General features: G+C 38.2%; 1 protein-coding gene across 3 annotated transcripts in view; it reads left to right on the top strand.

Moving 5' to 3' along the window:
- The window catches only part of MTMR1 (myotubularin related protein 1), a 29,662-nt gene extending 16,833 nt beyond the window's left edge, over positions 1-12,829 (top strand). For all 3 annotated transcript variants that reach the window (XM_063416806.1, XM_063416804.1, XM_063416803.1), the window contains 3 exons: positions 1,735-1,848; positions 3,295-3,471; positions 11,590-12,829. In XM_063416806.1, the coding sequence (XP_063272876.1) occupies positions 1,735-1,848; positions 3,295-3,471; positions 11,590-11,754 (456 nt within the window). In that variant the 3' untranslated portion in view covers positions 11,755-12,829. The remainder of the gene's footprint in view (positions 1-1,734; positions 1,849-3,294; positions 3,472-11,589) is intronic.
- Positions 12,830-15,224: the final 2,395 nt, after the last annotated feature.

Raw genomic sequence — 15,224 nt, 5'->3', positions numbered from 1 at the left:
TGAAAAGGAGATTTTGATAATCTTAATTTCCTCTATGCTTTATGAAAACAAATGGTGAGGAGGTTGAAAGCAGCCCATGATTTACAAGAGAGCCCCAGAGTGAGCACACTGTGCTGCTGAACAGTGCACAATCCATAGCACAGTCATAAGAGGGCTCCCATTCATTTTCTGTGTTAGGATGCTGATAATCTCCTTAGTCAAAATTTTCAGTCAGAAGGTGTTATGTATTAGCTTGAGAAATCTTGGAAGAGAGTGTTTTTACAAAGCTTGTCTTAGATCAGTCTTGTTTTTTATAGAACATTGTTTAAAACTTAGATCTTTCTGGCTTTAATACAAGCACACCCATTGTGTGTTACTCAGCTCTACTTTCAACATGAATAAACATTTGCCCTTCATAAATCACGGCTGACACTGAAGAGGCATTTCTGGATCAGCTCGTTCAGCCACAGTCCCAATTGCTGTGATTCCTCCTCACTATAGGAGTCATCTTTATTTGGAGTGGCTCTTGAGTCACTCCCCAAGGTATTCATTGTTCTTTAGTGGCACAAAACAGAAACCAGTCCTCTGATTTCTGCACGTCTGAAATATTGACTTAAGATTTCTCCATATAGCAGGAAATTCTGCCTTATGAATCTAAAACTTTGCCTTTTAGACATCTGTGAAGATCTGCTCTTTTAAAGAGAATGCACAAAGTTTGTTTTGTTTGTCCTGAACATTATTCTGTTATTACATGCTCTTTATTGTTAATGAGAGCAATGCTACCTCGTAAGTTTTCCTTAAGTCTTCTCAATTTTTTATTCTTCTAAATGTCTGTCATTCCATGTCTGTGTTTGCTACCCTTGTCACACTGGGCACAAAGTTATTTTGGCACATCAAGCAGTTGCCACTGTAGTCTTACCATAACATTTGATTAAAGAAGGACTTTTTCCATCTGAATGGGCAGCAGTTTGCAGTAATTTCTTTCTTTATGAATTTTTAGAGCACTACAGGTTAGGAGAAACATATTCAGATTTCTGACTGTTTGTCTTAGAATATACCAGGTACCCTCTGCTTGTGAATAAAATACCTAATGGTGCTCAGGGGAGTAAGAGTTCTTTCATTTCAGATGTACAGGATTTACTTTCCCATACAGAAGAAGAGGGATTAAAGGCTTATTTTAAATAGCTGATGGTAAACTCAGGGTGAAATGGAGAAAAGTAACTTACTTGAGTAGAAAATGAAAGAAAAGTTTTAAATAAATATTAAGCACAATGTATGTGTAGTAGTCTTTATTATTCAATTCATTACCTGTTGAATAAATAAATAAATTAAATAAAACTTTTAAATACCATTATCTTTTTTCCCCCCAAATTTTTTCTTTTTCTGTAATAAGAGATAAAAAGCACATGTTTAAGAGGGTTTGGGGTAGAACAGAATACTGTTAGAGCTTCTTAAAATGGATTACTTTGTATCACCAGTTTTGTATCAGCTGATGTTTATATTCTGGTATACTTGGATAATGAATGTAAAGTATAGCTCTGAGAAGTCTTTGTAAAGAAGTGCATAGGTGAAATGTGAAATGAATTATTGAAGTGGGAGTTACGGAAATTGCTGAGTTTTCCTGAAGATAATCCCTAAATAGGAAAAAAAAAATCTTACCTGAATTATTTGGTTACTTCTTATGTGTGATTTTGTTCTTTCTGCACTGCTTAAAATAATGCTTAAAGTAATTTTACCTTATTTTTTTAATATCAGTTTCCTGCAGCCTTTGAATTCAATGAGTTATTTTTGATCACCATTCTGGATCACCTTTATAGTTGTCTCTTTGGGACTTTCTTATGCAACTGTGAAAAAGAGAGATTAAAAGAGGTAAATAAATAGTAAAATGCACATTCTTGGTTTTCTGATTTTATATAAAAATGCTTAGAAAACAACCTAAGAATGTCTGAGCTGTGTTTTTAAATACATTTGTCACATAGTCTTAAAAACAATGCAGACATTGAATTTCATGGTATGAGAAATATGTACTGAATGTCCTGCTATTAAGTGAGGTGGCACTTAGGTTTCTTTAGTTATCATCTGTTTGAGGGGTTGAGGATTTTAATAAGTCCTCTTGCAGGTATTTTTAGCCAATACAAAATTTTAAATAATAGTAATTATGAAATTATATTAGCATTTCTTTCAGTATTTCCAAAGGAACTCCTATGGATGACTTGGCAGGTTACTATAGGACATAACTGGATAGAACTTGTAGTTGAGGACTACAGGAATTAAAATTATCTCAGTGAATGAAATTAGGACTCAATGAAATATTATGTGTTTGTGAAGAAAAATTAAAGCTTTGTTATATTCCAAGTACACTTTTGCTTACTTGTGGCTTTGTTGTTTTTACAATCTCTTTTATTTTTGAGCAAATTACAATTCCTTGTTATATTTAGTTCTGCTTTTTTTTTTCCTTTGGTTTGTTTCTACTGCCTCTGTAGGAGAAAAGTTGCATGTAAATACCACAAGATGGAGCTGAATATCATGTTCTCAGCAAGTGCAGGGTTTCCAGACAGCTTTCTTTCATAAATAAATAGTCAGATGCAATTCTCAGTAAAAAATGCAATTTAAGACACAGCAGTAGTAGAAACACATACTGTACAGCACTGAAGGAGTTTAAATTTGCAAGATCAATCTGATGTAAGTTCAGATTTCCAATCTTTGATCTAACCATTATTATGCTGATTAAATTTAGAATAATACAACTTTCAGAAGTGCAAATAAAGGTACAAGTAGTCAGTTAAAAGCATGATATCAATTATTTATTAGGTGCAAATAGTATGACTGGAAAAATCGAATCATTATTATTCACACACATTGTTTTGGATCTTCCAAACTCTCTATCTCTTCACTGATAAAGCTAATCTTTTTAGTTTAGTTGATCAGTGTGTAACCATGTATTTAATTAGCTGTATATTATGCTATATATTATATGTGTATATATGTATATATCTATATTATATATTATGTATATATTGCTGTCAATTATGAGCAGTACAGGTTGCTTTGCTCAACTGGACTTTGAAAAGAATGTCTAAATTTCCTTCCTGTATTAGCCTTGGACCAAAATAAATGTTCAGATTTTTGCTAAAGTTTTAAGACTGTTCAATGATCAGCTACTAGAGGTGTTCTCAGACTGCATGAATTTCCTAGTAGATAATGTAAAATTCTGACAGAATTACCGATACCTAGATATTAACATAATATTTTAAAATTTTGCAGTCCATATCATTAATCTTCCTTCATTTTAAATTTATTTTCTTTTCCAATCAGGAGCTGAGCACAAAGACTGTATCCCTGTGGTCCTACATAAACAGCCAGCTGGAGGAATTCACCAATCCCTTCTATGTCAACTATGAAAACCACGTCCTGTATCCCGTTGCCAGCCTGAGCCACCTGGAGCTGTGGGTGAGCTACTACATCAGGTGGAACCCCAGGATGCGCCCTCAGGTAGGAGCTTTCACACCTCTGCAGTGTTTTATTGAAAGGTCACAGATATTAGGAGAAATCAGTGTTTTTCCTAGTGTTAGTTGCAGTGTTTAATACAAAAGTTTTCATCTGGTGCACATATTTCAAGTGATAGGGAAAATGTGTTGGTGTGATGATGTAGGAAAAAGGAAAAGGATCTTTTTCATTGAAGTCACCCACAGATTGTATTGGCTTGTAAAGATTAACAGTCATTTTTTGTCCAAAGATTACTTTTATAATACTTTGTAACACTTCTTAATACTTTTATTGCCTTAACCTTCTCCTAGTTATTGTGTGCCTTTATTTTTATCATGTTTTGCCCTTTCCCCAGCACTATATAAAATACACCAGCAGTTTCTGAAAGAACTGGACTATACCAACTCATTTTGCAGGTTCTCTAAACTGAGCATCCCATGGATTTTCAATTGACTTTTATAGTTTTTAGCTGACATACCAAAGATTAAACACTGCCCATACATGCTCCTTGATTCATCCAGTGTTTGTTCTTGTAAGTAATGTCTGCAATTCAGATAAATCTCTAAATCTCATCAGACTCCATATGCTCTCATGCTTAGAAGTCTGAAGAAAGAACATTCAGATTGTGTCACAACCATAATATATCTGAGTGTGCTACACCATCTCTTTATTAAGGCAACATTGCAAGGTACCCCAAGCATATTTTGATGAATTACCTGTATTAAGTGATGGCTTGAAACCTGCTTTCATCTTCTAGCAGTTAGAGTGAGGTGTGAGTTTCAGATTTATTAGACATCCACAAGTCAGAGGCTGCTGTGAAGGATGGTGTTCTAAGGTAAAATTCAAGGACACTGCACTGCTTGAAGTCCAGGCATCTGAGAAATTCCTTTTGAGGTCCTGGAAAAGTCTGGATTGCTTGGATTTCTCACTGAGGTGTTTCCTCTGAGCTGCTTTGTTTCTCTTACTCATTAAAACTTGGAAAGATGGAGTATTTTAAGTTATATCATTTTCAAGTGAATTTGTCAGCTGCTTTTTTGCAGAGTACAATCTTCCTTTAGCCTGTTTGCTGACTGCCATTTGAGTGGTGTTTGCCCTCCCTGCAGTGGTGTTGGTTTATGATTTATGTTTGATTGAGATCTGCAGGCCTGAGAGCGAGCAGGCTTTGGGAACCACACGAAAGCCACTGCTGGTCCAAAGCAGGGAGGGTGGGGAGGAGATAATGAGGAAATGCCAGAGCTGTCACCTCTCAGTGAGAGCTCTGCTCTCTGCCTGCTTCTCTGGGACTGAGACTCCTTCACTGCCTGAGAGCAGCTCCCTCCATCTGCACCTGAAGGGAACAAAATGTCCTGGTCCTGGTAACTGCCTTAACTTTCCTGCCACTTGCTTTTCTTGAAGTACTTAAAAAAGTGTTTCAGCTTTTTAGTTCTACCACGTAAGTTCTATCTTGATCCATCATCCCTTTCCTCTTGTCTCTGGCCTGAATTTGTGTGATATTTATCACCAACATTTGGGAGTGTTTCACATCTACTTGGATAAATTAGCAGCAGAAATTCCATTTTTTTTGTTGCAGAATTGCAGTCGCCAGTCTGATCATGAAAGCACAAACTCATACAAGCAAGTAAATAAACAGTTTCTGCAGTCACAATATGCTAAGTTTGCTTTCCTCTGTGTTTGCATTGTCTGGTGTCACACCCTGTTAACCAATTCAGTAACATTCAGGTGCATTCAGTGACAGAAATAAAAGACAGTGACCCTTGTGACACTCAGCAGGTCATCACTTATCTTCACTGAAAAAAATTCTTAATCAGTGGATTTATTAAAAGAATGGGCATCCCTGCCTACTGATAAAAGGTGATTTTGTTGAATACCTTTTAAAGTGTTCTCTTGATTCTCAACTAAATATAAGAGAAAATTAAATATTTAGCATGAATAAGTTCTCTGATGATTAGTTCAAGGCAACCTTGTGCTGTGTTTTATCAGTTGCAAAAACATCTTTAGAAAACTAAAACATGTTTATTGTTGAGGAGCTCACCAGAAAGGAGAAAATGCCCAGTAGGTGAATTTAAGGGAAGATGAATAATAGTACTTTGAATATAATCAGAATAGATCTTTGATACCTGTTTTCAACCATCTTGCTGTTATGGGAGAGAAATCTCACAGGAGCAGAAGGGCAGGTTGTGGTTGGAGGCAATATTTTAGGTTTTCTCATTTCCTCTTGATTAGTGAGCTTGATTTTTAAATGGACTGAGAGAAGTATTATTGCCTTTTCTATTGAAAATGAGCCTGTAATTTTTCTTAATTTGAAAATTACTGAATGCTAACTTGATATTAATTTGGTTTTGTATTCTTGTACTCTGTCTTCAAATATTTGTGTCTTGACCTTTATCAGTGTGGTACAACCTGAGCATATCCCTCATTCCTATAGGACATACAGAGTTGAGCATTATTCTTATTTTCTATAAAGATTGATTAGAATGATACAACTTCAGTTCTGTCTGAGCTTTGTGGAGGCCTGAGATGGTTGTTTTGATCAGGTTTATTTGCATCAAGAGCCCTGTTTATTTTGTGCTGCAGTAGATCTTGTGCACTTAAGAACACACAGCCTCTCTCCATATGGTTCAAAGCTCAGGAGTCTGAGAACTGAACACTTTGGAATATTTCAGGTTAAATGTGAACATCTCTTGCTGCTAAATTGTGCTTCAACAAGGTCATTGTAATTCCAAAGTGAAATAAAATGTTCTTTGAGTTTGGAGGCGTTACATCATTATTGACTTCTTGTCCCAAGAAAATCAGATACATTTAAGTTCTGTCTTATTTGAGTTCATTGACTGAGAAGACCTTTTTCAGATTTGCCCTTTCTTTGAGTCAGAGAAATGTACATTTGTATGTGGCAGGTGGAAGAGCAGCTCTTCCATTCTCTCAGAGGTGTGGGGTCTGTGGATATGGCCCTACAGATGACCCTGCTAGTCTGGAATACACAAGATAATACAATACTTTTGAATTTTTTCAGTTGATACATATTTTTCCCTTTTCTGTGTAGTCATTTCCTCTTCTTGGTACTGGTTTGAGGGGTTCTGGCTGCCAGATGTCATTAGGTGTCTCCTTGGGCATTGCTGGAAGGTGGAGAGAACACAGCAATGATGTTCTTGAATAATATGATCTCTGCAGGGGCAGTATTTTTGAGCTAACAAACCCCATCATTCATAAATGCAGAGCATGAGTGAAAGTTCCAGTCCTTTCAAGTCGGGCTGTGAGAGGCAAGGAAAAGAATTCATTTTAGTCACCAGATTTGCACAGTCCATTAGGATGTGTTTAGTTCTTTTTATGCTTTCTTGGAAATTATGTTTGAACCCTTGGAGGACAGGGCTTAGTTTAATTTTGGTTTTGTGTAGGTTTATTTTTTTATTTTTCTATGCCTGGTAATTTTTTTTCAAGCTCTGTTCTGTAAATTTGGCCACAGTGCTCATGTTAATATCACAGAAATCCCTGCAATTTTTCAAATCCATTCTTTTCTTCATGTGTGTGGACTGTCATTCAGAATAAAAGGTAGCACCATCTATCACCTAGAAATTCAATTCAGCTTCTTTGATGAAATCATCTGCTAAAGGCAATCACAAAACTTCTTTGGAAGAGTCTGGGAAATTCTGCTGGCTGGTTAGCAGCTCACTTAAATACATGAAAGGGAAAGGTAGGAACAAATAAAGCTGTTTGTTCAGTATATACAGAAATGACTGTAAAGTATATAAATAGCTTACAATTGCTGTTTTTATTTGATGCTATTGCAGAAGGATTTGATGTGTTGAACAGTTGAGCAATGAGAAGTTAGCTGAGCTTCAGTGTCAATAAACACAAAATATTGTACAGCAAAAACAACAAATAAGATCCTGAGTGTCACTGGGAAAATTGCTGATAATAAACTGGAAAACATAATTACTGAACTGCTTTATCCTGCATGTAACAGGATAAAATGTAACTTACTGCACAGAACTTACTGCCTGGCACATGGGGAGTTCATGTGTTTATCCCTGCCCTGGGTCACACTGCCTGCTGTGTTCCCCTCTGAGCAAATTGATTTATTTTATCCCAGCTGAGTGAGTTGGGATATTTTGGAATGTCCACACATTTGATTTTCCAGCGTTTTGTACAGCTCTGGAACTGCTTGGCATTGCTGCTCCTGAGTCCTTCTTTTTGAATGAAAGAGTGAGGGAGGAGATGCCAGGAAAAGGAATTGCCTTGTGTGTCAGACAGCTGAGCAAAGCAGATTTCACCCCTGCAATTAAAGAATTTCACAAGATTTTTCTTGTGAGGTGAGGCAGGTTTTGGCCAGTACCTGCTAGATTCTCTCTAGTTGAGTGTCAAGATTTCCAGAGTCCAATTTACTGCACATAATTTTCATCTACAGATTAAAGTCTCAGTATTCAATCAGTATGGAATAAAATAAGACTAACTGCTTATCCTGGATGCTGAAAGAAACTGTAGTTACCTAAGAAAAAGAAATTGGTATCCTGTAGTGAGCATCAGAATGTGCACAGAATGGGAGAAGCTAGTACTGTGCAAATATAATCTTCATTTTTGGGAGTTTGTAACATTTTGAAGGGCGAGCACTCAATTTCTCTCATGTCTGAGATGCCTAAATCTAAATGGGCTGTAGGTTTTTACAAACAATGCCATCACCTTGTAGTAAATACAATTTCCTGAGTCTGGAATTCTGTCAGTTGTTGCAGTTCCCACCTGGTAACATCCATAATTTCTCCCCTTGCTTTTCCAGGAGGCCAGGGGGTTTTTGCTTGATTTCTCAGGAGCACACCTCCACAAGAAATGTGGAAATATTGACTACTATTGAAAATTGCTGCCTTGGTCATTTGAGATTTCCTTTTGCTACAAGTGTCCTGTTAAGTAGGCTGTCAGAGTTCCAGTCCTTCACAGAGAGGAACAAAAAGCTCAAGTGAAAGATATTGTTGTCTTTCCAATACACAGAGGAAGCTTTTGGAGAACTGACAGTCTTAAGTTGAGCAATGAATTTAAAATAATCATTTTCTTCTGCAACTTTTTTATCTGTTTTGTTGCCAAAATAGATCAAGTGTGCTCACTGAAGAAGACAAAATGCATTCACTGTTGCACAATTTTCATGTGAATGGCTGTCCTTGAGCTAGCAGAGTAACACACAGTAGAAATCCATCCAATTAAGACTTGCTGGTACTGTAAGTGAGCAGCTGTTATAATTTCTTTTATATCTATCCTTGTGTTGACAAATTCTGTGAAGAGGAAGGCTTGAATTTTTGAGGAAATGAAGCTGTCTTATGTCTAGATGGTTTTTATGTGGGATGCACTATGTATATGGTGTAGCATGACTGTAGTTTCTCTGTGGGCATAGTATAAAAAAAAAAACCACTTTATTTTTCCTCAAATCCTTCCCCAGCAGGAATAATTCATCATAACTGTGGAGTGGCATGTGCTCAGCATTACACTGCACCAAGTTCTCTTTTGATGTATGTGGATAATTCAGTTTAACAAATAATTTTATATCAGTGGTATTTTTAGCAATGGAGAATGTTTTTAGCAGTGTTCTAAGCTCAGTGCAGGCAGTAGGTACCCTGTCGTTAGGGTGGAGGAAATTTGAGTATTTTGAATTAAATAGCAGCAAAGGAAGTTAAATAAGGAAAACCACCACCACTCATTTTAACTGGTTCATTTGCAGAAACCCACAATCATTTCTTCCCTAGTAAAGAATGTTGGCTCACTGGATTTTGGCAGCATTTTAGTGCTTTTTACTGGTTGGGAATGGGGTTTCAGATACTGCAGGTGTCATTAGCAGTGTGAGAATCATGTCACAGCTTACAGGGGAAGGAGACTGCAGGTACCAGAGAGGAGAAATTCCCTGGGGAGATGGGGCAAACTGGGAATATCCTGGAAAAGGAAGGGAAGGGAGAAGGAGGTGCTGGCTTCAGACCCTTGTTTGTAAAAGCAGAGTGTTAATACTCCCATACCTCATTAGGGTGCTGCAGAAATAAATTTGTTTCTTGACGTGAGATGAAAGTACAAAAAAGGGAAACTTTGGCATTTTAAATGCAGAAGAATAAATAAAAGATGGGGTCAGACACTGCAAAGAAAACTAAATATTGAATAACTTCTCATTAATTAAGTAGCATCAGCCTGTGCACTGAGTAAATGAGGAATACAAGGGGAAACTAGTATTTTAATATTTATTTGACCAATGATTTTATACAGATGTACAGGAAGGCTGAACTGAGATTGGAGAATTCATCTTCATTCTGACACCTCCAAATTCTTCGAGAGCATAATTTTGCAGTCTTAATATTGAAGAGTTTTGTGTGTGACTCGAATACACAGAGGCTTTTTAAAAGTCATTATTGTTATTTAGCTAATTTATTGGAAGGCAGCTCTGCTCTCCAGGATGGACCCGTGGGGAGAGCAGCGCTTGCGTCAGAGCCGGAGCCTCTGTGGGATGAGACAGAGAGGTGCAGCCACACTTTAATTCCTCAAAGCACTTTAGTAAATCACTCTGTTAGGGACCTAAACGTTTCAGGAAAATGTCTTCCTAAAGAAATCTAAAGTAGGAGTCTTGTGAGAAAGGGGTCTTTTATTGAGGGGAAAAAAATAAATATATAGGGGGTGCCAATTCCAGGAAAATCTCAATCTTTACTAAAATTTGAATTTTCCACGGTGTGTATTACAGCATTTTGGATGATTTTCATCAGCAGGCTCAGCTTTGCCTGGAGGTGTATACACGTTATTTAGTCTACTCAGGAAAATGAGGTTGGCTTTCTGGAGGGTGTGCTTTGTGTTTGATTAGGGAAGGAGATCTGTGGATTTGTGGCCTCACTTGCTGAAGGGTTTCTATAGAGGATGTAGGGGGAATTGGTGACCCCCAGGGTATTGGGAGCAGCATTTCTCAATACCCTGGGGTTTCTGTTTATGGGCTAAGCCACAAACAAGAAAAAACTAAAAATTGTACACCTAAAAAGATTTATTTTTAGGTATTATTTTATTGTTTGAAGTTAGAATAAGAGTTAAAAATGAAATGGTATTTTTCTGTGTTAAGTTTTGAAAATATCAATACGAAATGCATGGATTTTGGATGTATGTTGTTTAAAAAGTGAGAGATCAGAGAAATATAAGTTGTGACTCAGTTGTGTATTGGTAGAATGTAAAACCCTCTCTGTTTTTTGCTGTTTCCTTCACATGACACCACGTGCAGATGCTCAGGGGTGCAATCCCTGCTAAGCAATAAGAACTGACAGTGGGTGAAGGCAATTCCCTGGAGCTTGGCATTCCAGAAGCCCAGGGTGTAAATTATAAATTACTCCTCTAGCAATCCATAGGTCTCCCAGTGCTGCATTTCCCCATGATTCTTGCATCAGTGCAATTAAATTCTTTTCTTGTCGTGCTCTTTCCAAAAGCTATAAACAATCAGAGGTTGTACAGGATCAAATAAACTAAAAGCAACTTACAGTAAAACTTTTTTGGCCTTGGTGTGGAATTTGGAGGAGGGGGAGGGTTCTCTCTGCATGTCTGAGATAACAAATCCAGCTGGAAAATTCAGTATGGCTTGAATCTTCCCTTGGCCACGATCTAGGTGAATGTTTCAGATGAATATGAAGGGCTCTGGTGCAGAGTGGTGCAGCTCTGATGTTCGTGGGTAATGTCAGAAGCAGAATCCTGTGCACTGCACTTCTGAGAAAGATGTGTTGGAGTGACTCTGGGAGGTCCAGGCTCACTTGGCTGCTGCTCTTCTCTCACTGGAAGGGCTCAGGCTCCCTGCTTAGAAGAGGAACAGGATGCTCCATATGGAACCAGCTTTGTGAACTCTGTATAAAGTAAATTCTGTCCCAGCAGGCCAGACAGATCATTCCCAGGACAAATACATTTACTGGGGGATATTTGGTATCCCATCAAAACCATTTGCAAACACTTTTTTATAGGTTTCCTGCCAATTCTGTTGTTAGAAAGGGACAGTTTGCTGCAGCATTTCATTTCAAATGACTAAAGAAACACTAAATATTGATATACTGAAAGTCACCAGTGTTGAATTCCTTGTTACTGAAAGGAGAAAGATAACTCCCAATGAGAGTCAAACAAGCCTTTTCTTTCTTTACCTGGCAGGTTCCAATCCACCAAAACCTCAAGGAGCTCCTGGCCATCAGGACAGAGCTGCAGAAGAAGGTGGAGGATTTGCAGCGAGAGGCTGCCACACGCTCCATCTCCTCCTCCTCTGACAGAGGCTCCTCTCCCTCCCACTCTGCCACGCCCGTGCACACCTCCGTGTGATGTGAGCAAAAGCCATGTGAAAAACCAGTGTCAGGCAACACAGAGAGGGTGAAACGCTTCTCCCATCCCAACAGGACTGTGAGTGACCTGGAATTGCTGTGCTCTACATGCCTTACTCTGTGTCTGATGCTATCACCATGAGGCCAAAAAAGAGCTTCAGTGGATGTGATGTGTTTTCTTGTTGGCAGTTCCCACGTGTGTTTTGACACTCTAGCTAAGTCACCAATTGTGAAATTAAACTTTGTTTTGAGCAACTAACAATTTAACCATTCTAAAAAGGAATCCATCTGCCAAGCAGACAGAAAAATGCCTCACACACTGTCTGGAGTACTCTGCCTGGTTGAGAGAATCAGATGAAATGCTTACACAGAACACAAAATGTCTTTCTGAATGGGAGCTCCTTATTTCACTCAGTTACACTTTTTAATTTTTTTTTCTAGAGCAATTTATTTTTTTTAGGTAACGCACTTCGAAATTGATTTTAAAATAAATGTTTTCCAGTGTAGTCAGTTTTACATTTCAAACTAAATATGCCATTAAAAGTGGATGAAGTCGAGCTGGATTTATCAAGTACGCCACACTGACTTGTATGATGTAATATATTTGGTAAAGCACGTATTTTAGGTTTTTTTAATGCCTTTTGTACAAGTTGGAATAAAGTCTTTTGACTGTTTAGCTTATGATTCAGTTTCACCCTCCTGAGCGAGGGGTAAACTTGCTCATGTCAAGGTTCTTGTACAAAGTAAAAGTTTGTTTTCTAGCAAATGGTAATATTTGGGGTTGGAATGACAGCCAGCTGTGTAAATTGTATAGTCTGTATAGCTCCACGTTGTGCAGTGTGTTTTGTTTTAAGTGTACACACAAAATGCAAAGCTGTGTGCGTTTACACCCATGTGTTTGTGATGTTAAACATCTGCATCCTCCCGTGGGTTTCTGTACCTTCAGAAAATGGATCCTGCCTGCCCCAAACCCTTCTGAGGACCTTAACTTGCAATGACTTTGTTTGACAAAGTTTTTTGAATAATATGATATTGTTTTTCTTGAAATAAAGCCTCTTGACTTTTTGTTTTTTAAATTCCTACTAGCATTTTTTCTGTAAATGAGTAATTTCTGTTGTCATGTTAAATATACATTCTCAACTTTCTTGCATCTCCCCCCAGAAATACTCATATTGGAGAGATTTGATTACTGTAATTTGATTAATTTTCTCCTTTTAGAAAATTACTCACTGGCATTCTTGGAAGGCCTAGAAGTGGTGCATGCTGCAGATTTCCCCTGGATTGTTTTCCTTGCTGTGTTCCATGAAAATCTGGTTCTTCTCCTTAGGAAACTTCAATATTGCAGCTCTGCTTTTTGACCCGTGCTTGTGTTGCTCTGGTTCTGCTGGTGGGGATTTCAGCCCCATTCTTAAAGTTGATTCTTTCTGGTGATTTTTGTGGCTTTTCCTGACTGAGGATTCCTTTGCTGCTGCACATTTTTGTCCTCAATACACGAGGGAGCTTTTCTGTGTCCTGTTCTCTGTGTTAGCACAGTGTTCATGAGTCAGGTGAGCTGCTGAGCACCTTCCCAGCTCCAGCTGTAATCCTGAGTCCAGAATTCCACGTTTGCTGGGCAGTGCAGGGAGTTCCAGCGTGTCCTTTTTACTGCAGTCAATGCTTTTTGTGCTCAATATTCACCTACACCAGCACAGCTTAGGCAGGCTGGCAGTGTTGCATCTCTTAATCAACCTCAGGCTTTTTATAAATAGGTGAAAGATGTTTTCCTGTAAAAATGGTTCTTCTGAACAGTGTGCCAGCAGTGAATTTTACATTGCCAAAATATGTTGAGCTGGTATTGAATTAAACTCTTCCGTTCTTCAGATTTCCTTGACATTTCAACTGTATATTAAAGTAAAGCACATTATCTCCAAAATGCAGTGCTAAAGAAAATCTTTTGAAGTTTTTCTCTGTATTTGTGTTAATAATCACAACATTTGCTCTGTAATTTTTGCAAAAGCGATGACTGGATTAGCTTGGGCGTGCTGAGATTTTTTTAAAGCTGGGATTTGTAAAGCTGAACTCTGTGAATTTGGTTTTGCATAGAAGAAGATCAGTTATTTCAGCTGGCTGGCTGTGTATCCACCAGATACACACAGAAATATTCAGAGGTATTCTGGAGCTCACAGGGGCTACTTAGAGCATAGCTTTACACTGAGCAGATGATTCTTGTTGCACTCAGTCTGCTTCCTGATAATCAGTTTTTTTCCCATTGATTTAACAACTAATTATTTTTTTTTCCAATAAGGCAATATTGAACTAGCTAAGGGAAGAGCAGAGTCCTGTTCCTGCCTGATGCACCTTGCTCACCTACAGCACTGCTCACTTCTGGTTCAAAAGGTGGAATTTCTGCTTTGGTTTTTGGTTTTGTCTGCTCAGTATAAAGGGAATGTGCAGAGACAGCAAGAAGTCACATTTGGCTTGTAGGATTTTCCTGTTAACATAGGAGAGGGGGCACAGCCTGAATCCAGTGTCCAGAAGGGGCTGAAGGTAACCTTGGTAAAAGCTGACACATTTTTTGCTTGTAAAGTAAGTCAAGTCAATCATCAGCACCAGATTCAGCCATTTGAGTCCTGTTTCAGAGCTGAATTTACATTTCTTTCTCCTTTGTAGATGAAAGTAATTTTTTGTTGTTTCATTAAAATGGAAGGCGGCTTTTAAAGCTGATAAACACTCCTAAACTGCCTGGTTGTGTTCCCTGCAGGGGCAGCCTTCTCAAGGAGTTAGAGCTTTAAACAAGGAGTGTTTCATTGCTTTCATTCTCCAAGAGAAGCTGCACTGATTCATGTGCTTGTGTAGTAACACCAAGAGCAGCTGCTTCTCTAAAAGCTGGAAACAAGGAATCAAGAGCTCTCATTCATGGGCACTGAGGCTCACAACAGAGGACACAGGAAAATGGGCAATTCAGAGCATTCCCCAGGTGAAACATTTATGGGAAAAAGCAAAAAGGAATGTCCATTTGCTGAGCCTGTATCTGCTGAATTAATATTGACAGCTTTTAACTGCCAGCTCTTGTGCAGTTGGGAGGAAAGAGTTAACAAACATGAGTCTGAAGTAGTCAGTTTGAAATATAAACCACCTTTTTTTGACTATGAGCCTGAGCATCACATCATTATACAAAGCTCAGTTAGCACTTCATGGGAGATTCATCTGCTGGGTGTGAAAATGTAAAGAAAACTGCAGGAAACCCCGGGCACTGCCTGGAGTTCAGCTGCTGGTGACCTGAGGGGACAGACAGTGTGAGTATGTGTGGGTGTGCATGCAAACACTCCGTTTTTACCATTAAAGTTTTCACAGTGGTGTTTGTTTTCTCACAAAGTCCAGTTTGGATTGGTTTTTAAATGAAGTCTTCAGTGTAGTTAAAGAGGTGATGTACCATAAGGATATAGCCAAACACAGCTTACTTCCATTATTTAAAAAAAGAAATCAAGTCAA

This window comes from Prinia subflava, chromosome 20 (assembly GCF_021018805.1).
Source record: "Prinia subflava isolate CZ2003 ecotype Zambia chromosome 20, Cam_Psub_1.2, whole genome shotgun sequence".
NCBI classification, from domain to species: Eukaryota; Metazoa; Chordata; class Aves; order Passeriformes; family Cisticolidae; genus Prinia; species Prinia subflava.
The sequence above is the reverse complement of the archived record's forward strand: the minus strand, read 5'-3'. Positions and strand labels throughout refer to the sequence as shown.